Source organism: Pristiophorus japonicus, unplaced genomic scaffold, assembly GCF_044704955.1.
Source record: "Pristiophorus japonicus isolate sPriJap1 unplaced genomic scaffold, sPriJap1.hap1 HAP1_SCAFFOLD_45, whole genome shotgun sequence".
Classification (NCBI taxonomy): domain Eukaryota; kingdom Metazoa; phylum Chordata; class Chondrichthyes; family Pristiophoridae; genus Pristiophorus; species Pristiophorus japonicus.
In genome coordinates this window covers 3,487,598-3,511,864 of record NW_027254352.1, presented here as the reverse complement: position 1 = coordinate 3,511,864, position 24,267 = coordinate 3,487,598, and the positions used below count along the sequence as shown (strand labels likewise).

Below are 24,267 nucleotides of genomic sequence, written 5' to 3'. Positions count from 1 at the left end.
TGTGGCTGAGCAGATCCAACACCACCGTCCTCACTGGGACCAGATGGCCTTTTCCAATTCAACTATTCAGTTAATTCAGATCATGCTTTGTCTGTTTGGAAGGGTATGCTTACAGGGTTAGATCAAGGGGGTGGGAGGACGCTGGCGTGGAGCTTGAATACCGCGTTCACCAGTTATAGCAAACAGTCTGTTACTGTGCTGCACATTCAAAGTTCGCTATGTGGTTTCCATATTGTTGATGGTAGTATGTTAATTGTCAAATGAGTTTGGCAAAGGAGTACATATTTGAAGCGTTCGGATTGGAGAGGCACCAGTCACTGTAGATCTGAACCCAGCCCGAATTGGTGGTGAAAACTGGGAGTGGAGGAGAAACAGTCGAGAAATGTGCGATGGGTTTGGATTTCAGCACAGCAGGAGGGACAATGTGTGGGCAGGCATTTACAGCTTTGGAAGAATGAGAGGAAAGAATGTTTCATGGAAACTAGATGTGTCTATTCTGAATTTCTGTCTTGTACTGACATTAATGAGTTTTGTTATCTCCTTTTACAGCGTTTTAGAAGGTTAGATTTTCAGACAGGAAACACAAATCAAACATTGCGTCACGATCTAACGGAGTCAATCTATTCATCAGGTCCTGAATATCATCGGCCTTTGAAAGTGGAAGGAGGAATGTTTGTCTTTTCTGCCTGTGGGTAAAGATTTCAAATATCACTGTGACTGGAAAAGCACTGTGACACACACACCTGAGTGAGTGTTCCAGTGCACTGCCTGTGGAAAGAGCTTTAGCCAGTTGCACAGCCTAAATGAACATTGCACCATTCAAATTGCAGAGAAAATGTAAACGTATTGTGTGCGTGAGTGAGGCTTCAACTGATCGTCCAAACATGGAGAGTTACAATGATACCCGCACCACGGAGAAACCGTGGAAATGTGGTGACTGTGGGATGGGACGCAGATCCCCATCGACGCAGTCACACTGGGGAGAGGCCGTTCACCTGCTGTGAGTGTGGGAAAGGATTCACTCGATTATCCCATCTAAAGTCACACCAGCGAGTTCACACTGGGGAGAGGCCGTTCACCTGCTCTGAGTGTGGGAAGGGATTCACTGAGTCATCCACTCTGCCGAAACACCAACGAATTCACACTTGGGAGAGGCCATTCATCTGCTCTGAGTGTGGGAAGGGATTCACTCAGTCATCCATCCTGCTGACACACCAGCGAGTTCACAATGAGGAGAGGCCATTCACCTGCTCTGAGTGTGTGAAGCGATTCACTCAGTCATCCACCCTGCTGAGACATCAGCGAGTTCACACTGGGGAGAAGCCGTTCACCTGCTCTGAGTGTGGGAAGGGATTCACTTGGTCATCCACCCTCCTGACACACCAGCGAGTACACAAGTGACTGCATGGGTTGGAATCTGCTGTTATTTCTGCTGTAAATAGCATACTGACTGAACCATGTTCTTTCTGATAATTGGGGTTTGTTTCTGCTGATGTTAATAACCCTATAACTGGGCTGGACTTTAATATTCTGGATATATTGCTTATTGTGTTCTCGGGGCTGCAGTGTCAATTTAAGAAACGCTGTGTGTTATCTTTCCCCTTAATTCAGTGACTCTCAACAGAACTACAGTTTGGAATAAAATTATGGACTTTTACTTTAACTTTAAATTGATATTTGGTACAAAATCTACAATAGTGTGTCAAAGTTTCCACTGAATAAAATCTCCAATTAGAAAGAGCTTGCTGACAGTTCTTACTGACTTGCACATTGCACAGAGTGGTCCCTCCATTATCCACCAGAAAGAAGGGGAATGGGAATTGGTGGGGAATCCGTGTCCCCAAATGTTGCCCCTCTCGTCTGGTGTAGCAATCCCCTTGGCATGGGAATAGAGACAAGTCCAGACCTAAACTGTGCGCAGTACACCAGGTGTGGTCTTACCAATGCCCTGTACAGTTGTAGCAGGACTTCCCTACTTTTATACCATCCCCCAGCATTCCATTTGCCTATTGCTGTACCTGCATACTAACTTTTTGAGTTTCATGTACAAGAAACCCCAGATCCTTCTGTACTACAGCATTTTGTAATTGTCACATTTGAATAATAATTTACTTTTTTATTTTTCCTACCAAAGGGATAACCTGACGTTTTACCACATTATAGTCCATCTGCCAGATTTTTGCTAGCTCATTGGGCCTATCTATATCCCTTTGTAGATTATTTGTGTCCTCCTTGTAACTTGCTTTCCCACCCATCTTTCTATCATCAGCAAGTTTGGCTACATTACACTCGGTCCCTTCATCCAAGTAACTAATATAAATTGTAAATAGTTGAGGCTCCAGCACTGATCCCTGCAGCACCCCACTAGTTACTGATGGTCAACCAGACAATGAACCAGTTATCCCACCTCTCTGTTGTCTGTTATTTAGCCAATCCTCGATCCATGCTGATATGTTAACCCCATACCCATGAACTTTTACCTTGTGCAGTAACTTTTTTATGTGGCACCTTGTCAAACGCCTTGTGGAAGTCCAAATGCCCTTGTTTCCACTTTATCCACCCTGGTCGTTACATCTTCAAAGATTTCCATCAAATTTGTCAAACATGACTTCCCCTTCATAAGTCGATGCTGACTCTGCTTGACCGAACTTTGTTTTTCCAAATGTCCTGATACTGCTTCATTAATAATGGACTCCAACACTTTCCCAACCACAGATGTTCGGCTAAGTAGTTTCCCGCTTTTTGTCTGCCTCCTTTTTTAAATAGGAGCGTTACATTTGCAGTTTTCCAATCTGCTGGGACCTACCCAGAATCCAAGGAATTTTGGTAATTACAACCAGTGCATCCACTATCCCTGCCGTTACTTCTCTTCAGACATGAGGATGAAAGCCACTCCTCTTGCCTCATAACCCTGCAAATCTTTCCAACTCAAATATTTATCTCTTTTTAAAGTAACATGTGAATCTGCTTCCATCACCCTTACAGGTAGTGCGTTCCAGGCCATAACATCTGGCTGCTCAATTTTTCCCCCTCGTGTAGCATCTGGTTCATTTGCCAATCACATTAAATCGGTGAAGTCTGGTTACCGAGCATTCTGACACTGAAAATTCTTTCTCCTTATTAAGAGAGTTGATGGGCTGGAGGAGATTACAGAGATAGTGAGCGGCGAGGCCTTGGTGGGATTTGGACTAGAGGAGTATTTTAAAGATTGAGGACACCAGCTCTCTCTCCGATTGCAGAATGTGACTCACTGCGAACAGGAAAGGTTTTTGTTTAATGACTAAAGATGCATAATGAGGGTAAATCAATCTCTGTACATTTTAACTAACAGCAACACAGTCCCCCGACAATGTAAATTGTTTCTCATTATAGAAGCATAGAACTTTACACGGAAGGAGGCCATTTAGGCCCATCGTGTCTGCGCAGGCTGACAGAGAGCTATCCAGCCTAATCCCACCAGACCAGTACCAGACCCCCCACCACTCTCTCGGTGAAGAAATTCCCCTCTAAACCTCCTACCAATTACTTTAAATCCATGCCCCCTGGTTGTTGACCCCCCTCTGCGATCGGAAATAGGTCCGTCCTATGCACTCGATTTAGACCCCTCAAAATTTTATACAGCTCAATAACGTCTCCCTTCAGCCTCCTCTGTTCCAAAGAAAAAAAACTGTTAAGTGAATTGCTGGGCTGGAGGAGGGTACAGAGATAGGCAAGGGTGATACATTGGAGGAATTTCAACAAGTGGAGGAGTATTTAAAAGGCTGAAACCACCAGCCATCTCCTCCAGCACAGAATGTGACTGACTACCAATAGGAAGGCTGTTACTTTAACGACTACAAATGCATAATGAGGGGAAATCAATCTCTGTTCCTTTAACTAACAGTGACACGCTAAGAGGGAAATGAATGATCTTTTCAATTTTTATTCGACTTGGCACTGAAGTGCCTGGAACTCATAATAGGAACTCCAGGGAAACAAAATACTGAAAAATGTTCACCTGTTACGTTGCCAAAACAAACCTCGATTTAACTGTGAAAAGATAAATTCTTTAAGAGGTGTTCGCACTGACTCACCTGACAGTCCGACTCAGGATCCAACCCTCAATCAGCGCGATTGGTCGCAGAACACGCTGCTGCCTTGGCCCACCTGTCATGTATTATACAGGTTGCCTGGGGTTGCATACTATCAGCAGACGGCTTACCTGTTGGAGTCCTAAGGGATCCCAGCATCCCTTAGGAGTACTGTATATAAGCATGTCTCCCACACTGTACCAACACTCTGGAGTCTGAATAAAGGAGCTGAGGTCACAGTTTATCATTTTCATATAAATTAGCCAGAAAAAGCAGCAAACTGTGGACTGTAGAAATTTAGAATTCAGTAGAGGAGGATAAAGGGTTTAATTAAGAGGGGGAAGCTTGCTTGAAACATAAAAACTGACTGCAAAAGCGTCCATAGATATGTGAAGAGAAAAACATTAGTGAAGACAAACGTAGGTCCCTTGCAGTCGGATTCGGGTGAATTTATAATAGGGAACAAAGAAATGGCTGACCAATTGAACAAATACTTTGGTTCTGTCTTCACAAAGGAAGACACAAATAACCTTCCGGATGTACCAGGGGACCGAGGGGCTAGAGAAGGAGGAACTGAAGGATATCCTTATTAGGCGGGAAATAGTGTTTGGGAAATTGACGGGATTGAAGGCCGATAAATCCCCAAGGCCTGATCGTCTACATCCTAGAGTAATTAAGGAAGTGTCCCTAGAAATAGCGGATGCATTGGTAATTTTCCAACAATCTATCGACTCTGTATCAGTTCCTATGGACTGGAGGATTGCTAATGGAACACCACATTTTTTTAAAAAGGAGGCAGAGAGAAAACGGATAATTATAGACCGGTTAGCCTGACATCAGAACTGGGCAAAATGTTGGAATCAATCATTAAGGATCAAATAGCAGCGCATTTGGAATGCAGTGATGGATTGGTCCAAGCCAGCATGGATTTATGAAAGGGAAATCATGCTTGACAAATCTTCTGGAATTTTTTGAGGGTGTATCTAGTAGAGTGGACAAGGGAGAACCAGTGGATGTGGTCTGTTTGGAATTTCAAAAGGCTTTGACAAGGTCCCAATGAAGAGATTGGTGTGCAAAATTAAACCACATGGTATTGTGGGTAATGTACTGATGAGGATAGAGAACTGATTGGCAGACAGGAAGCAGAGAGTCGGGATAAATGGGTCCTTTTCAGAATAGCAGACAGTGATTAGTAAAGTGCCGCAGGGCTCAGTGCTGGGACCCCAGCTCTTTACAATATATATTAATTATTTAAATGATGGAATTGAGTGCAAAATCTCGAAGTTTGCAGATGACACTAAACTGGGTGGCGGTGTGAGCTGCGAGGAGGACGCTAAGAGGCGGCAGGGTGACTTGGACAGGTTAGGCGAGTGGGCAAATACATGGCAGATGCAGTATAATGTGGATAACTGTGAGGTTATCCATTTTGCAGGCAAAAACACGAAGGCAGCATATTATCTGAATGGCGGCAGATTAGGAAAAGGGGTGATGCAGTGAGACCTGGGTGTCATGGTTCTTCAGTCAGTGAAAGTTGGCACACAGGTACAGCATGTTGTGAAGAAGGCAAATGGTATGTTGGCCGTCATAGCAAGGGGATTTTAGTGTAGGAGCAGGGAAGTCTTACTGCAGTTGTATCGGGCCTTGGTGAGGCTCCACCTGGAATATTGTGTTCAGTTTTGGTCTCCTAATCTGAGGAAGGACGTTCTTGCTATTGAGGCAGTGCAGCGAAGGTTCACCAGACTGGTTCCAGGGATGGTTGGATTGACATATGAGGAGGGACTGGGTCAACTGGGCCTTTATACCCTGGAGTTTAGAAGGATGAGGGGATCTCATAGAAACATGTAAGATTCTGATGGGACTGGACAGCTTAGATGCGGGAAGAATGTTCCCAATGTTGGGGAAGTCCAGAACCAGGGGATACAGATTTAGGATAAGGGGCAGACCATTTATGACTGATATGAGGAGAAACTTCTTCACCCATAGAGTTGTTAACTTGTGGAATTCCCTACCGCAGATAATTGTTGATGCCAGTTCACTGGATATATTTAAGAGGGAGTTGGATATGGCCCTTACGGCTAAAGGGAAGAAGGGGTATGGAGAGAAAGCAGGAAAGGGGTACTGAAGGAATGATCAGCCATGATCTTATTGAATGGTTGTGCAGACTCGAAGGGCCGAATGGCCTACTCCTGCACCTATTTTCTATGTTTCTATGTCTACAGTACTCAGTTGCATTACTTTATTATGATCATAACAATTGGCAACGAGATAATGAACAACCACGCCAACAACTACGGAACAATGTTGGTCTCGTGGAGAAATTCTCAGAAGGGGATGATTGAGAGGCCTTCATGGAGTGACTCGACAAATACTCTGTAGTCAATGAGTAGAAGCAGATGAGAACACTGCCAAACGAGGGGTGATCCTCCTCACCGTCTGCGGGGCAACAACCTCTGGCCTCATGAAGAATCTTCTCGCTCCGGTGAAACCAACAACCAAATCCTATGAAGAACTGTGTAAGCTGGTCCGAACACATCGCCGAACGAAGGCGCCTTGCAGGACATTGGAATTCGATGGATTCCTTGAGCAAATGCTTAGAGACTTTTTTGTGCTTGGCATTGGCCATAAAGTTATCCTTCACAAACTGTTGACTGTTGACACACCGAATCTGAGCAAAGCCACAACGATAGCCCAGGCATTTATGGCCACCAACGATAACACTAAACAAATTTCGCAGCACAAAGAGGTTTTGGCAAGCACTGCACACAAAGTAATGTCCTTTTCAGGCAGAAATGGATATGGCAGATTGTATACGCCTGCAGCGGCACGTCCGCCGATGACCCAGAGTCTGCCATCAATCATTAATGCAAGGACTTAACCCCTTGTTGGCGCTGTGGAGGTGATCATCGAGCCCATCAATGCCGCTTCAAACAATATGTGTGCAAAGGCTGTGGAACAATGGGACACCTCCAGCCACTGTGCAGATGAGCTGCAATCCCTGCAAACCACCATGCGGAGGAGAACAGATCCATGGCGGATCAGGCTGAACTAGAGACTAGAACTGAGGTGGCAGAAGTATACTGGGTACATACCTTCACCACGAAATGGCAACCGATCATGCTAAAAGTCAAACTGGATGGAATTCCACTATCCATGGAACTGGACACGGGTGCGAGTCAGTCTATCATGAGCAAAAAGGCCTTTGACAGGCTGTGGTGCAACAAGGCACACAGGCCCTAGATTAGCTCCATTCATACCAAGGTAAGAACTTACACTAAAGAGCTGATCCCTATAATTGGCAGCGCAGCAGTAAAAGTCTCCTATGATGGAGCAGTGCACGAACTCCCACTATGCATTGTAGCAGGAGATAGCCCCGCACTGTTCGGCAGAAGCTGGCTGGGAAAAATCCGCTGGAACAGGGACAGCATCCGAGCGCTCTCGTCCGTTGATGACGCCTCATGTGCCCAGGTTCTGAGCAAGTTCCCGTCATTGTTTGAGCCAGGCATCGGAAGTTTCTCGGGGTCAAAGGGACAGATCCACTTGGTTCCCGGTACACAACCCATCCACCAAAAGGCACGGGCGGTACCATATATGATGCGAGAGAAAGTGGAAATTGAGCTGGACAGGCTGCAGTGAGAAGGCATCATCACGCCCGTAGAGCTCAATGAGTGGACCAGCCCTATTTTCCTGGTTCTCAAAGGCGACGGCACGGTCAGAATTTGTGGGAACTAGAATGTAACGATTAACTGTTTTTTACTACAGTACCAGAACCCGCTACCCAAGGCAGATGACCTATTTGTGACTCTGGCTGGAGGAAAGAAGTTCACCAGGTTGGACCTGATCTCGGCCTCAATGACGCAGGAGCTGGCGGAATCTTCGAAAGGCCTCACCTGCATCAACACGCACAAAGATCTGTTCATCTCGAATAGGTGCCCGTGTGAGATTCGATCGGCCGCAGCAATTTTCCAAAGGAACATGGAAAGTGTGCTACAGTTGGTTCCACGCATCGTGGTTTTCCAGGAGGATGTACTGGTCACAGGTCGGGACACCATCGAATACTTGCAGAACATGGAAGAGGTTCTAATTCGGCTTGGTCACGTGGGACTCATGTTGAAATGCGCAAAGTGTGTTTACCTGGCACCAGAGGTCGAGTTCTTTGGGAGAAGAATTACGGCAGATGACATCAGACCCACCGACACCAAGACGGAGTCCATCAAGAATGCGACGAGACCACAGAACATGCCAGAGCTGCCATCGTTCAGAGGACTACTCAACTATTTTGGTAATTTCATACCTGGGTTAAGCAGCTTGCTAGAACCTCTACATGTACTACGCAAGGGAGATGACTGGGTATGTGGTAAATCACAAGAGGCTGCTTTTGAGAAAGCCAGAAATCTGTTATGTTCCAACAAACTGGTTGTCTTGTATAACCCATGTAAACGCTTAGTACTAGCTTGCAATGCGTCTTCATACGGGATAGGGTGTGTGTCACAACAAGCTAACAAATCGGGAACATTGCAACCGGTCCCCTATGCATCCAAGAGTTTGTCCAAGGCCGAAAGGGTCTATCGCATGATTGAAAAAGAAGCTCTGGCATGCATTTAGGGTGTGAAAAACATGCACCAGTATCTGTTTCGTCTCATGTTTGAGCTGGAAACTGACCATAAGCCGCTCATATCGCTATTCTCAGAGAGCAACGGGATTAATGCCAATGCCTCTGCCCGCATTCAAACATGGTCACTTATGCTGCCTGCATACAACTATGTAATCTGCCACAGACCAGACAGAGAAATGCGCTGATGCTCTCAGTCAGCTACTATTGCCCACCACCGGGGTGGAAATGGCAAAGCCTGCAACTTGCTCTTGGTGATGGATGCATTCGAAAATGAAAAGTCACCCGTTACCGCCCGCAAGTTCAGGACCTGGACCAGCCAGGATCCTTTACTGTCCCTTGTAAAAAACGGTGTCCTCTATGGGAGCTGGTCCAGCATCCCAGCGGAGATGCATGAAGAGATCAAGCCATTCCAGCGGTGCAACGACGAAATGTCCATACAGGCGGACTGTCTTTTGTGGGGTAATCTCGTGGTTGTGCCGAAGAAAGGCAGGGAACTGTTCATTCACGATCTACACCGTACCCACCCAGGCATAGTAATCATGAAAGCTATAACCAGATCCCATGCGTGGTGGCCCGGCATCGTCGCAGACTTAGAGTCATGCATGCGCCAATGCAACATTTGCTCTCAACTGAGCAATACAACCAAAGAGGCACCGCTACGTTTGTGGTCATGGCCCTCCAAACCATGGTCGAGGATCCACAATGACTTTGCAGGCCCGTTCCTTGACAAAATGTTTTTGTTTGTTGTGGATGCTTAAAAATGGATTGAATGTGTAATATTGCCTGTAAGCACATCCACTGCCACCATCGAAAGCCTTCAAGCCATGTTTGCCACACATGGTCTGCCCAATGTCCTTGTCAGCGACAATGGGTCGTTCATCACCAGTGCTGAATTCAAGGAATTCATGACCCGCAATGCGATCAAGTACATCACATCCGCTCCGTTCAAGCCCACATCCAACGGTCAGGCAGAACGGGCAGTCCAGACCATCAAGCAAAGCTTGAAATGCTTATCGGAAGGCTCCCTGCAGACCCGCCTGTCCCAAGTCCTGCTCAGCTACCGCACCAGACCCCCCTCACTCACGGGGGTTCCGCCAGCCAAACTGCTCATGAAAAGGGCGCTCAAAACAAGGCTCTCTCTCTTGTCCACCCTGATCTCCATGATCACGTCGAGGACAGCTGGCATCAATGAAGCATGTACCATGATCATGCAGACTTATCACGTGATATTGAAGTCAATACCCTGTATTAGTACGCAATTTTGGACACGATTCCAAATTGTTTGCTGGCACTGTCATAGCCAAAGCAGGGAGTCAGATGTTTCAGGTCAAACTTGCCAATGGACTAATGTGCAGAAATCATTTGGACCAAACCAAACTGCGATTCACAAAGAGCCACGAGCAAGCTGATGAGGACACCACCAACTTCGACCCTCCAATATATACACAAGCGACAACCGTAATTATGGTTGACCACGAAACTGAACTCACCATCCCCAGCAGCCCGGCAAGAGCAGCTGTCCAGCAGCACAGCGAAGAACCAACCAACTCACCCACAACTGCATTTGTACCGAGACGATCGACAAGGGAGTGAAAAGCCCCAAATTGGCTCACCCTGTAAATAAGAGTACTATTGACTTTAAAGGGAGTGATGTCATGTATGCAACCCCAGGCAACCTGTATAATACTGCCACCTGAGGGCTTATCAGTTGGATCCCAGCATCCCTTGGGAGCACTGCATATAAGCAGGCCTCCCACACTGTACCAACACTTTGCAGTCTGAATAAAGAAGCTAAGATCACACATACTGATTGTCTACAGTACTCAGTTGCATTACTTTATTATGAGCATTACACCACCGATCTCGAAGCTCTCTTCCTGTTGATTGAGCAATCAATCACCACTCGCCAACATTATGGTGCCAGATTACCTTGAGGGTCTCAGAGAAGGTAATAAATTGAAGCCGTGAATCTGAGTTAAGAAATAAAATTAGAGACGCATGAATAAACGAACGAGTAGAGGCAACATAAACTAAAGGGTACAATCCTAAAGGGGGTGCATGAACAGTGAGCAGGTTTACGCACACAAATCGCTAAAGGTGGCAGGACAGGTTGAGAAAGCAGTTAAAAAATTTACAGGATCCTGTGCATCACAGAGGCATGGCATACAAAAGCAAGGAGGTTATGATGAATGTTTGTAAAACATTAGTTCAGCCTCAACTGGAGCATTGTGTCCAATTCTGGGCACCGCACATTAAGATGTGAAGGTCTGAGAGAGGGTGCAGAAAAGATTGACAAAAATGATTCATGAGATGAGGGACTTCAGTTACGTGGAGAGACTGGAGAAGCTGGGGTTGTTCTTCTTTGAGCAGAGACGTTTGAGAGCAGAGTTGACAGAGGTGTTCCAAATCATGAGTGGTCCAGACAGATTAGATAGAGCGATACTGTTCCCGCTGGCAGAAGGGTTGAGAACCAGATGAGACAGGTTTATGGTGATTGGCATAAGATCATCATCATCATCGGCAGTCCCTCGAATCGAGGATGACTTGCTTCCATGTTAAAAAGTTCACAAGTGTTTCAATGAAGGACCTAAAATTCCAGGTCCAAACTAAATCTTGAAGGGTGGAAGATGCCTGTGCGTGGAATTTTTAATGTGTGGTGACCGTTGCATGCCAGCCACCACACGGCCTTGACAGAGCTAGGTCTTGGTCCAGTGGCAAGGATAAATCAAGACGAATGGAGACCAGCTCTGCTGCACGGACCTAGTGCGCACACAAATCGCAGTGTGGGCTGGTCCATGCTGCACCTGGGTCCTCGCCTCTTCTAGGCCCTGAACTCGCGCTTCTCCTGGGCCCCGATCACGTCGCTTTACAATCTCTCGCCGCTGCTTCACCCCGACCTCGCCGCTCCTGCTGTACCTGCCCACGCTCCAATCACTGACCTGGACCTTGGTGACGGCCCTTTTCACGGCCATTGCTGACCTGCTGCAGAACATTCTGCTCCCTGGAGTGGTACGCCCCCACGCTGCTCCTTCCGCTCGCTGGCCTGCTCCGATGGTGCTCGCAGGCCAGGGGCCGCTCAGGCTGCTGGGCTAGGCTGCCATTCTTCTCTTTCTGCTCGCCGGTCTGCTCCTATGGTGGTCGCAGGCTAGGGTCCGCTGAGACTACTGGGCCAGGCCGACATGCTGCTCCTTCTGCTCCCCGGCCTGCTCCGATGGTGCACTCTTTGGTAGACTGCAGGTAAGGCACACAAAGAAACTACACACAGGACAGTTGAACAGCTTCTCCCCAGTGTGAATTCGCTCCTGTACCAGTAGGTGGGATGAACGAGACACACACACACACGAGTGAGAGTGTCCCAGTGCACTGCCTGTGAAAATAGCTTTAACCAATCACACAGCCTGAAGAAACATCGGACCATTCTCAGTGGGGAGAAACCGTACACACGTTCTGTGTGTGGATCAGGCTTCAACTGATCGTCCAACCTGGAGAGATACAAGGACAGCCGCACCACGGAGATACCGTGGAAATGTGGGGATTGTGGGAAGGGATTCAATTGCCCCTCTGCACTGGAAAATCATCGACGCCGTGACAATGGAGTGAGGCCGTTCAACTGCCCTGTGTATGTGAAGGGATGCACTCGTTCATCCAACCTGCTGGTACATGAGCGAATTGGCAGAAGAACCAAAGGTGATGTAAGAAAAATCTTATTTATGCAGCAAGTGGTTCCGATTTGGAATGCACGGCCTGAAAAATGTGGTGGAGGCAGACTCAATCACTGCTTTCAAAAGGGAGTTGTATAATTATCTGAAAGAAAACATTTGCAGGGCCGGAGGAAAGGGCGGGGCAGTGGGACAGGCTGGGAGCCAGCAAGGGCTGGATGGGCTGAATGGCCTTCCGTGCTGTAACCATTCTCTGATTGTGTGAGCAGAACACATAAGTCTGGTCCCTGACTCAATCTAAAGCGTTCCTGATTGTGAGCACCTCTGTTAAACCTGCCCTGCAACTTCACTGCTCCAAGGAGAAACACCAAAGATGCTGCAGCCATCATCTTATTGAATGGCGGCAGGCTCGAGGGACCAAAAGCCGACTCATCTCCGATATCGGATGTTCTCATGTATTCATTACACTGGTCCCCATCCTGCACCTGATGGCCGCCCTGCAGTAAGATGGCCGCCACGCATGCTCCCTGCCCTGCAGCGGGTCAATGGCAAGCATTGTGGCGTCGAGGAAGCCCCGCTGCTGTCGCGTCCTGCGGCGGGCAGTTCTGCGCTGCCCAAAGATGGCGGCCGAAATCCCCGCAACTCCCGACAGTAAACGAGGCTCGTCCACACCCGAAAGTGCGCCGCAGCCGCCACCCGCCGACTCGGCGGCCAAATCTCGCTGCCCGCGCGTGTCCGTGAGTCCACAGGGAGGCCGGGTGCGCTGCTCGGACCGCTCCTCCATCTTCCACGGCGATGGCGAAACGTCCGTCCATCCACGGCCAATAGGCTGGCCCGCGCCTGCGCACAATGCCGCCCCGCCTCACACGGGCCCCCGAGTTGAAAGGCCGCGAGCGGAGCCCGCCAACAAACCGCCAACCGCCCGCCCACGTGCAGAACTCAGCCCGCAGCCAATGGCGAGGCGGCGCGGGGCACCAGCCCACCCAGCGCGCGCTGCTCCGCGCCAATCAGCGGCGGGGGGCGGGGGCGGGGCCGCGGCATCAATCAATCAATCGGCGAACAATCCAGGGCGCGCGGTGCTGAAGGGAAAGTGTCTCTTGCGACACAAACAGAAGATGCCGGAAGTGTCCGCGGCTCAGGCAGCATCTGTGGGCAGCGTCAGAGGGGGGTGGGGTCGCGGGCCTCCGTCACAACTGGAGAGTGCTGGGAAAGAACAGATCCTGAAGGAGCACTGGGAGGGAGAGAAAGGACAACAGGTAAGGTCTCTGATAGGGGGGAAGGCAGGATAGATTAGAGAGACAACAGGGAGGATGGGCCGAATTCAAATGGTACTGGCAGGATTAGAACAACATTAGTCAGGATAGGGTGTGAATGGTGGGATAATGATCAGTGGCCATTAGAGACAAGGAAAAAAAACAGGCTCCGCGGGGGGGTGGTGACCATGAGAAATAGGAGCGGGAGTGGCCAACCCGGACCCCGAGCCTGCTCCCTATTCTATAAGATCATGGCTTGTCTGATCCGAGTCAGTTCCACTTTCCTGCCCGCTCGCCAGAACCCTTTACTCACTTATCACTCAAATATCTGTCTATCACGGCCTTAAATATTTTCAATGACCCAGCCTCCACAGCTCTTTGGGGTAGAAAATTCACAGATTTACAACCCACTGAGAAAATAAATTCCTCCTCATCTCATTTATAAATTGGCGGCCCCTTTTTCTGAGACTGTCCACTTGATACAGAGAAAAAATTCCTCTACACTATCCATTCAAAATCTGCCATGGCACGTTTAGCACGCGTTGGACAGGAAGGTTTAAGGTGGGCATTCCAGAACTTGGGGCCTGGGCAACAGAAGGTACAGCAAGCAAAACCACCAATGTTTGAACAATTAGAATTAGGGATGCTCAGGAAGACAGATATCTCATGGGCGGGATGTGGGGGGAGCAGATGTGGGGCTGGAGGAGTTTACAGAGCTAGGGAGGGGCGAGGCCATGGAGGGAGTTGAAAATAAGTATTCGAATTTTGAAATCAAGGCGTTGCTTCACCAGAAGCCAATGTCGGTCAGCGAGCACAGGGGTGATGGGTGAGCTGGACTTGTTAGGACATGGGCAGCCGAGTTTTCGATCAACTCTAGTTTATGTTGGTTAGAATGTGGGAGAAGTGCATTGGAATAGTCAAGACCAGAAGTAACAAAGACATGGATCAGGGCTTCAGCAGTGGATGAGTTGCGGCAGGGGCGAAGACGGGCGATGTTACAGAAGTGGAAATAGGCAATCTTATTTATGTTGTGGATATGTGGTCAAAAGGTTATTTCAGGGTTAAGTATGACACCAAGGCTGTGAACAGTCTGGTTCAGCCTCAGAAAGAAGTTGGGGCGAGGGATGGAGTCAGTGGCTTGGGAAAGGAGTTTGTGGAAAAGACAATTACAAATATTAGAATATTTCACAGGCTATCACATGTAAAATGTGTGGATGAGTTTTTTAAATTCAATCGGATCCAAAACTGGGTTAATTGACACAGAAAGTAACGGATTTCAAATCTTATCCAAGACAGTTCAATAACGGGGTGATTTAAAGGATTTCAGCTGTGTTTAAAGTGAGACACTGCCGTTAAGTCTACTACAACCACAACTCATGTACTCAAACGGAACAAGTTTGGGGTTTGTTATGATAGAAGGTGAACTAGGTGAGAAGTGATAAAAGTTAGTTTCAGAAAAAGCACTAAAATGGAACACCGATTGGTCTCCTCTGATCATGGAGGAATCAAATATTCCACACGCTGTTTTGAAACAAAGATAATTTATTCAACTTTTATACAGGGTATTGATTTTCAGCTCAGGTATAGGGGTTATTAAGATTATCAGAAACAGACAAAAGCTCCCAGAATGAATATGGTTCAGTGCCCAATGCAATCACAGTAAATCCTGTTCTATTTACAAATGCAGCCTTTCTCCTCAGCCCATTTAAAACTGAGCTGAGGAGGAATTTCTTCTCTCAGAGAGTTGGAAATCCATGGAATTCTCTGCCCCAAAGAGCTGTGGAAGCTGTGTCATTGAATATATTTAAGGCGGAGATAGACAGATGTTTGAGCGATAAGGGAGTAAAGGACTCTGGGGAGCAGGCAGGAAAGTGGAGCTGAGTCAATGATCAGATCAGCCATGATCTTATTGAATGGGGAGCAGCCTCGGGGGGCTGCTCCAATGTCTCATGGTCCAATGTCTCATGGTATTATCTACCCAGCGTGCCCCGCAGGGGAGAATGTGTCGCAGCCAGACTACAGGAGCTCAATGCGCAGGCGCGGGCCCTGCCTGGCTTTGGAGGAGGAGACACGTTTTGGACAGGCTCTACAGAAGTGTCTTTTTCAGCGGTACGGAGCGGAGTAATTGACCAGCGGGGAGCAGGGGAGGCTTCATAAACAACCGGTGCCCGCCGCAAGCCCGGAATATTTACCGGAATATCGGTGGTTGCAGCTTCTGGTTTTCTACCGATCAGAGGCCCAGGCTAACGGCGGCCATCTTCGTGTAGGAAGGCAGATTCAGTGCTCCGCTATCTTGATTCCGTGAGTAGCACAGCGCATGCGTGGCCATCTTTGTGCAGGGACGAAGTGAGTAAAGAGAACTGAGAGTCAACACCTTCAGGGGAGGGGATACCAGTGACTGTGGAACTGAACCCAGTCAGAGTCAGCGTCTTCAGGCGAGGAGAGGGGAACCAGCGAGTGTGGAACTGATCCCAGCCACAGTCAGCATATTGATGGGAGAGAGGAGAAACAGTGAGTTTAGAACTGATCCCAGCCAGTGTCAGCACCTTCAGGGGAGGAGAGGGAGGGGAACCAGTAAGTATCGAACTGAACGCAGCCAGAATCGGTGGTGCAAACTGGGAGTGGAGGGGAAACAGGTTAGACCATAAAAAATAGGAGCAGCAGCAGGCCATTTGGCCCCTCGAGCCTGCTCCCCCTTCAATAAGGTCATGGCTGATCCGATCATGGACTCGGCTCCACTTCCCTGTCCGCACCCCATAACCCTTTACACCCTTATCGCTTAAAAAAGTGTCAATCTTCAACTTAAATATATTCAATGACCCAACTTCCACAGCTCTTTGGGGCAGAGAGTTCCATGGATTTCCAACCCTCAGAGAAGAAATTTCTCCTCATCTCAGTTTTAAATGGGTGGCCCCTTATTCTGAGACTATGTCCGCTAGTTTTAGGTTCCCTGATGAGTGGAAATGTCCTCTCTACATCCACCTTATCGAGCCCCCTCATAATCTTATAAGTTTCAATAAGATCAACCCTCGTTCTTCTGAACGCTAATGTGTATAGGCCCAACCAACTCAACCGATCCTCATAAGTCAACTCACTCATCTCCGGAATCAACCCAGTGACCTTCTCTGACCCGCCTCGAATGCAAGTATATCCTTTCTTAAATGCGGAGACCAAAACCGTACGCAGTACTCCAGGTGTGGCAACACTAAATCCCTGTACAGTTGTAACAGGACTTATCTGCTTTTATACTGTGAGGTTATCCACACTGGTGGTAAAAACAGAGAGATAGACTATTATCTGGATGGTGACAGATTAGGAAAAGGGGAGGTGCAACGAGACCTGGGTGTCATGGTACATCAGTCATTGAAGGTTGACATGCAGGTACATCAGGCAGTTAATAAAGCAAATGGCATGTTGGCCTTCATAGTGAGGGGATTTGAGTACAGGGGCAGGTAGATGTTGCTGCAGTTGTACTGGGCCTTGGTGAGGCCACACCTGAAGTATTGTGTAGAGTTTTGGTCTCCTAACTTGAGGAAGGACATTCTTGCTATTGACGGAGTGCAGCGAAGGTTCACCAGTCTGATTCCAGGGAAGGCGGGACTGACATATCCGGAAAGACTTGATCAACTGGGCTTGTATTCATTGGATTTCAGAAGAATGAGAGGGGATCTCATAGAAACGTTTAAAATTCTGATGGGTTTAGACATGTTAGATGCAGGAAGAATGTTCCCAATGTTGGGGAAGTCCAGAACCAGGGGTGACAGTCTAAGGATAAGGGTTAGCCATTTAGGACCGAGATGAGGAGAAACTTCTTCACCCAGAGAGTGGTGAACCTGTGGAATTCTCTTCCACAGAAAGTTGTTGAGACCATTTCACTAAATATACTCAAAAAGGAGTTATATATACTCCTTACTACTAGGGGGATCAAGGGGTAGGGTGAGAAAGCAGGAAGGGGCTGCTGAATTTGCCTGTTCAGCCATGCACTCATTGAATGGCGGTGCAGGCTCGAAGGGCCGAATGGCCTACTCCTGCACCTATTTTCTATGTTTCTACTCTATCCCCTTTGCAATAAAGGCCAACATTCCATTTGCTTTCCTGATTACTTGCTTTACCTGCACACTAACTTTTTGTGTTTCATGCAAAAGGACCGCCAGGTCCCTCTGTACTGCAGGCACTTTACAATATTTCTCGATTTAAATTATAATTTGCTTTTCTATTATTTCTGCCAAATTGAATAACCTCACATTTTCCCACATTATACTCCATCTGTCAGTTTTTGCCCACTCACTTAACCTGTCTATATCCCTTTGCAGATTTGCTTTGCCACCCATATTTGTGTAGTCAGCAAACTTGGATACATAACACTCGGTCCCTTCATCCAAGTCATTAATATAGAATGTAAATAGTTGGGTACCCAGCACCGATCCCTGCGGCATCCCACTAGTCACTGTTTGCCAAGCGGAAAATGACCCATTTATCCCGACTCTGTTTTCTGTTAGTTAGCCAATCTTCTATCCATGCTAATATATTACCCTCAACCCTGTGAGCTTTTATCTTGTGCAATAACCTCTCATGTGGCCCCTTATCGAATGCCTTTTAGAAATCCAAATACTCCACATTCACTGGTTGCCCCTTATCGACCCTGCTTGTTATATCTTCAAAGAACTCCAGCAAATTTGTCAAACATGATTTCCCTTTCATAAAACCATGCTGACTCTGCTTGATCGGATCATGCTTCTCCAAATGATCCGCTACTGCTTCCTTAATATTGAACTCAAGGATTTTCCCAACTACAGATGTTAGACGAATGGTCTATAGTTTCCTGCTTTTTGTCTGCCTCCTTTTTTAAATAGGGGCATTACATTTGCAGTTTTCCAATCTGCTGGGAGCGCCCCAGAATCCAGGGAACGTTGGTAGATTACAAACAATGCATCCACTATCTCTGCAGCCACTTCTCTTAAGATTCTAGGATGTAAGGCATCAGGTCCAGGGGACTTGTCCGCCTTTATTCCGAATATCACCTCCTTTGTGATTGTGGTAAGTTCCTTCCCCCGCTATAGCCCCTTGACTATCCACTGTAGGGATATTTTTGGTGTCCTCAACCATAAAGACTTAGACAAAATATATTTTCAGATTTTCTGCCATCTGCATGTTCCCCATCAATGATTCCCTGGTTTCGTCCTCTAAGGGACCAACATTTACTTTAGCCACTCTTTTACTTCTTATATACCTGTAGAAACTCTTGCTATTTGTTTTTATATTTCGTGCTAGTTTACTTTCATAGTCTATCTTCCCTTTCTTAATCATTTTTTTAGTCATTCTTTGCTGGCTTTTAAAAGCTTCCAAATCTTCTGTCCTCCCAACAGTTTTGACTACTTTGTATGCCCTTTATTTCTTTAGTTAGCCACGGATGGATATCTTTTCTTTTACACATTTTCCTCCTCACTGCAATATATTTTTCTTGAGAGATGCGAAATATTTCCTTAAATGGACGCCATTGTTCATCAACTGTCCTACATTTTAATGTATTTTCCCAATCCATTTTAGCCAAATCTTCCCTCATATCTTTGTAATCTCCATCATTTAAGCTTAGAACGCTGGTTTGAGATCCAATTTTCTCGCCCTCCATTTGAATTTGAAATTCAACCATGCTATGATCATTCCAAGGGGGTCCTTTATTCGGAGATTGATTATTAATCCTATCTCATTACACAGGACCAGATCGAAGACAGCCAGCACTTCAGAGGAGATGAGGGAGAGGAAACCAGTAATTGTAGAATTAAACCCAGCCAGAGTCAGCACCATCAGGGGAGGGAGGGGAACCAGTGAGTGGAGAACTGAACCCAGCCAGAGTCAGCACTGTCAGGGGAGGAGAGGGAAGGGAACCAGTGAGTGTAGAACTGTACCCAGACAGAGTCAGCACCTTCAGTGGAGGAGAGGGAGGAGAACCAGTGAGTGCAGAACTGAACCCAGACAGAATCAGCACTATCAGGGGAGGAGAGGGAAGGGAACCAGTGAGTGCAGAACTGTGTTCAGACAGTGTCAGCACCTTCAGGGGAGGAGAGGGAGGGGAACTAGTGAGTGTAAAATTGAACCCAGCTAGAGTCAGCACCTTCAGGGGAGGAGAGGGAGGGGATCCAGTGAGTGTAAAACTGAACAATGTCAGAGTCAGCACCATCAGGAGAGGAACCAGTGAGTGTAGAAATGAACCCAACCAGAGTCAGCACCATCAGGGGAGGGGAATGAGGGGAACCAGTGAGTGTAGAACTGTACCCAGTCAGAGTCAGCACCTTCAGTGGAGGAGAGGGAGGGGAACCAGTGAGTGTAGAACTGAACCCAGCCAGAGTCAGCACCTTCAGGGGAGGAGAGAGAGGGGAACCAGTGAGTGTAAAACTGAACCCAGCCAGTGTCAGCACCTTCAGGGGAGGAGAGGGAGGGGATTCAGTGAGTGTAGAATTGAACACAGTCAGAGTTAGCACCTTCAGGGGAGGGGAGGGAGGGGAACCAGTGAGTGTAGAACTATAACCAGACAGAGTCAGCCCCTTCAGTGGAGGAGAGGCAGGGGAACCAGTGAGTGTAGAACTGAACCCAGCCAGAGTCAGCTCCATCAACAGAGGAGAGGGACGGGAACCAGTGTCTTAAATTTATTCAATGAGCCAGCTTCCACAGCTCTCTGAGGCAGCAAATGTCACAGATTTACAACCCTTTGAGGGAAGACATTCCTCCTTATCTCAGTTTTAAATGTGCGGCCCCTTATTCTAAGATTATGCCCCTTGTTCTAGTTTCCCCTATCAGTGGAAACATCCTCTCTGCATGCACCTTGTCAAGCTCCCTCATAATCTTATACGTTTCGATAAGATCACCTCTCATTCGTCTGAATTCCAATGAGCAGAAGACCAAACCACTCAACCTTTCCTCAAAGGTCAACCCCCTCATCTCTGGAATCAACCTCGTGAACCTTCTCTGACCTGCCTCCAAAGCAAGTATATTCTTTCTTAGATATGGAAACCAAAACTGTCCGCAGTATTCTTGGTGTGGCCTCACCAATACCCCGTATAACTGTAGTAAGACTTCCCTGCTTTTATACTCCATCCCCTTTCCAATAAAGGCCAAGATACCATTGGCCTTCCTGTTCACTTGCTGTACCTGCACACGAACCTTTTGTGTATCATGCAGCAGGACCCCCCAGGTCCCGTTGTACTGCAAATTTTTCTCCATTTATATAATAACTTGCTCTTCACATTTTTTTCTGCCGAAGTGCATAACCTCACATTTTCCAACATTATACTCCATCTGTCAAATTTTTGCCCACTCACTGAGCCTGTCTATATCGTTTTGCAGGTTTTTTGTGTCCTGCTCACACATTGCTTTTCTTCCCACCTTAGCTACATTACACTCGGTCCCTTCATCCAAGTCGTTAGTATAAATTGTAAATAGTTGGGGTCCCAACACTGATTCCTGCGGCACACCACTAGTTACTGATTGTCAACCCGAGAATTTATCCTGACTCTCTGTTTTCTGTTAGTTAGCCAATTCTTTATCCATGCGAAAATATTACCCCCAACCCCATGAACTTTTATCTTGTGCAGTCACCTTTTATGTGGTACCTTGTCAAATACCTTCTGGAAGTCCAAATACACCACATCCACTGGTCCCCTTCATCCACCCTGTTCCTCAAAGCCAGACTCAGCACTTTTAGGGGAAGAGAGGGAGGGAAACTAGAGAATGTGGAACTTAATGCAGCCAGACTCAGCACCTTCAGGGGTGGGGAGGGAGAGGAACCAGAGAGTGTAGACATGAACCCAGCCAGAATTGGTGGTGATAACTGGGAATGGAGGAGAAACAGTGTAGAAATGTGCGATTGTTTGGATTTCAGCACAGCAGGAGGGACAATGTGTGGGACAGGGATTTACAGCTTTGGAAGAACAAGAAAGGAAAGAATGTTCCATGGAAACTAGATGTCTCTATCCTGAACCTCTGTCTTATACTGACAGCGATGAGTTTTATTATCTCCTTTTACAGAATATTAGAAGGGGAGATTTTCAGACAGGAAACGCAAACCAAACATCATGTTAAGATCTGACGGAGTCAGTCGATTCATCAGGACCTGAATATCATCGGTCTTTGAAAGTGGAAGGAGAAATGTTTGTCTGTTCTGTTTGTGGGAAAAGATTTCAAACATCAGTGTGACTGGAAAAGCACCGAGACACACACACGCGAGTGAGAATGTTCAAGTGCACTGCCTGTGGAAAGAGCTTTAACCAATTGCACAGCATGAAAAAACATCGCACCATTCACAGCACGGAGAAATTGTAAACGTGTTGTGTGCGTGTGCGAGGCATCAACCCATCGTCCAACCATGGAGAGTCACAAGGATACCCGCACCAAGGAGAAACCGTGGAAATGTGGTGACTGTGGGAAGCTATTCGGATCACCGTCTAAGCTGAAATTTCATCGCCGCAGTCACCCTGGGGAGAGGCCATTCACCTGCTCCGAGTGTGGGAAGGGATTCACTCAATCATCTGACCTAATGACACACCAGCGAGTTCACACTGGGGAGAGGCCGTTCACCTGCTCCGAGTGTGGGAAAGGATTCACCACGTCATCCAGCCTGCTGATACACCAGCGAGTTCACACTGGGGAGAGGCCATTCACCTGCCCTGAGTGTGGGAAGGGATTCACTTGTTCATCCAACCTGCTGAAACACCAGCGAGTTAACACTGGGGAGAGGCCATTCATCTGCACTGAGTGTGGGAAGGGATTTACTCAGTCATCCACTCTGCTGAAACACCAGCGAGTTCACACTGGGGAGAGGCCATTCACCTGCTCTGAGTGTGGGAAGGGATTTACTCAGTCATCCGACCTGCTGACACACCAGCGGGTTCACACTGGGGAGAGGCCATTCACCTGCCCTGAGTGTGGGAAAGGATTCAATGTGTCAAATGACCTTGTAAATCACCAGCGAGTTCACACTGGGGAGAGGCCGTTCACCTGCTCTGAGTGTGGGAAGCGATTCACTTGTTCATCCAACCTGCTGAAACACCAGCGAGTTCACACTGGGGAGAGGCCGTTCACCTGCTCCGTGTGTGGGAAGGGATTCACTTGTTCATCCGTCCTGCTGAGACACCAGCGAGTTCACACTGGGGAGAGGCCATTCACGTGCTCTGAGTGTGCGAAGGGATTTACTCAGTCATCCACCCTGCTGACACACCAGCGAGTTCACAAGTGACTGCAGGGGTTGGAATCTGCTGTTATTCCTGCTGCTAATCACATCCCGACTGAACCATGTTCATTCTGACAGTTGGGGTTTGATTCTGCTGATGTTAATAACCCTATAAGTGGGCTGGACTTTAATATTCTGGATATATTGCTGATTGTGTTCTCGGGGCTGCAGTGTCCATTTAAGCAACGCTGTATGTTATCTTTCCCCTTAATTTAGCAACTCTTATCAGAAAGTTAGTTTGCAATAAAATTATGAACATTTACTTTAATCCTAAATTGATCTTTCGTACAAAATCTGCAATAGTGTGAGAAATTTTCTGCTGAATAAAATGTCCAATTAGAAAGAGCTGGCTAACAATTCTTACTGACTTGCACATTACACAAAGTGGCCCTTCCATTATCCACCAGACAGAAGGGGAATTGGAATTAGTGGGGAATCCGTGTCCCCAAATGTTGCCCCTCCCATCTAGTGCAGCAATTCCCTCGGCATGGGAATAGAGACAAGTCCAGACCAAAACTGTATGCAGTACTCCAGGTGTGGTCTTACCAACGCCCTGTACAGTTGCAGCAGGACTTCCCTACTTTTATACTCCAGCCCCCTTGCAATAAAGGCCAGTATTCCATTTGCCTTCCTGATTCTTGCTGTACTTGCATGCTAACTTTTTGAGTTTCATGTACAAGAACCCCCAGATCCTTCTGTACATAGAAACATAGAAAATAGGTGCAGGAGTAGGCCATTCGGCCCTTCGAGCCTGCACCACCACAAGATCATGGCTGATAATTCACCTCAATACCCCTTTCCTGCTTTCTCCCCATACCCCTTGATGCCTTTCGCTATAAGGGCCGTCTCTAACTCCCCCTTGAATATATCCAATGAACTGGCATCAACAACTCTCTGCGGTCGGGAATTCCACAGGTTAACAACTCTGAATGAAGAAGTTTCTCCTCATCTCAGTCCTAAATGGCTTACCCCTTATCCTTAGACTGTGTCTCCTGGTTCTGGACTTCCCCAACATCGGGAACATTCTTCCTGCATCTAACCTGTCCAGTCCCGTCAGAATCTTAGACGTTTCTATGAGATCCCCTTTCATCCTTCCAAACTTCAGTGTATAAAGGCCCAGTTGATCCAGTCTCTCCTTATGTGTCAATCCTGCCATCCCGGGAATCAATCTGAAGAACCTTCGCTGCACTCCCTCAATAGCAAGAACGTCCTTCCTCAGGTTAGGAGACCAAAACTGAACACAATATTCTAGGTGAGGCCACACCAAGGCCCTGTACAACTGCAGTAAGAGCTCCCTGCTTCTATACTCAAAAGCCCGAGCTATGAAGGCCAACATACCATTTTAATTCTTCACCGCCTGCTGCACCTGCATGCCAACTTTCAATGAGTGATGTACCATGACACCCAGGTCTCGTTGCACCTCCCTTTTCCAAATCTGCCGCCATTCAGA

The 24,267-nt window shown here is 47.4% G+C and overlaps 1 protein-coding gene across 1 annotated transcript; it reads left to right on the top strand.

Moving 5' to 3' along the window:
• Nucleotides 1-897: 897 nt before the first annotated feature.
• LOC139251834 (zinc finger protein 229-like) lies at nt 898-22,983 on the top strand. Its single transcript, XM_070873315.1, has 3 exons — nt 898-1,397; nt 15,712-15,715; nt 21,984-22,983. Exons 1-3 carry the CDS (start codon nt 898-900, stop codon nt 22,821-22,823), a joined length of 1,344 nt encoding a protein of 447 aa, XP_070729416.1. The 3' UTR covers nt 22,824-22,983.
• The last annotated feature ends 1,284 nt before the right edge of the window (nt 22,984-24,267 follow it).

Coding starts and splice junctions, on each gene's coding strand:
- LOC139251834 (XM_070873315.1), top strand. CDS start 898: ATGATACCCGCACCACGGAGAAACCGTGGAAATGTGGTGACTGTGGGA.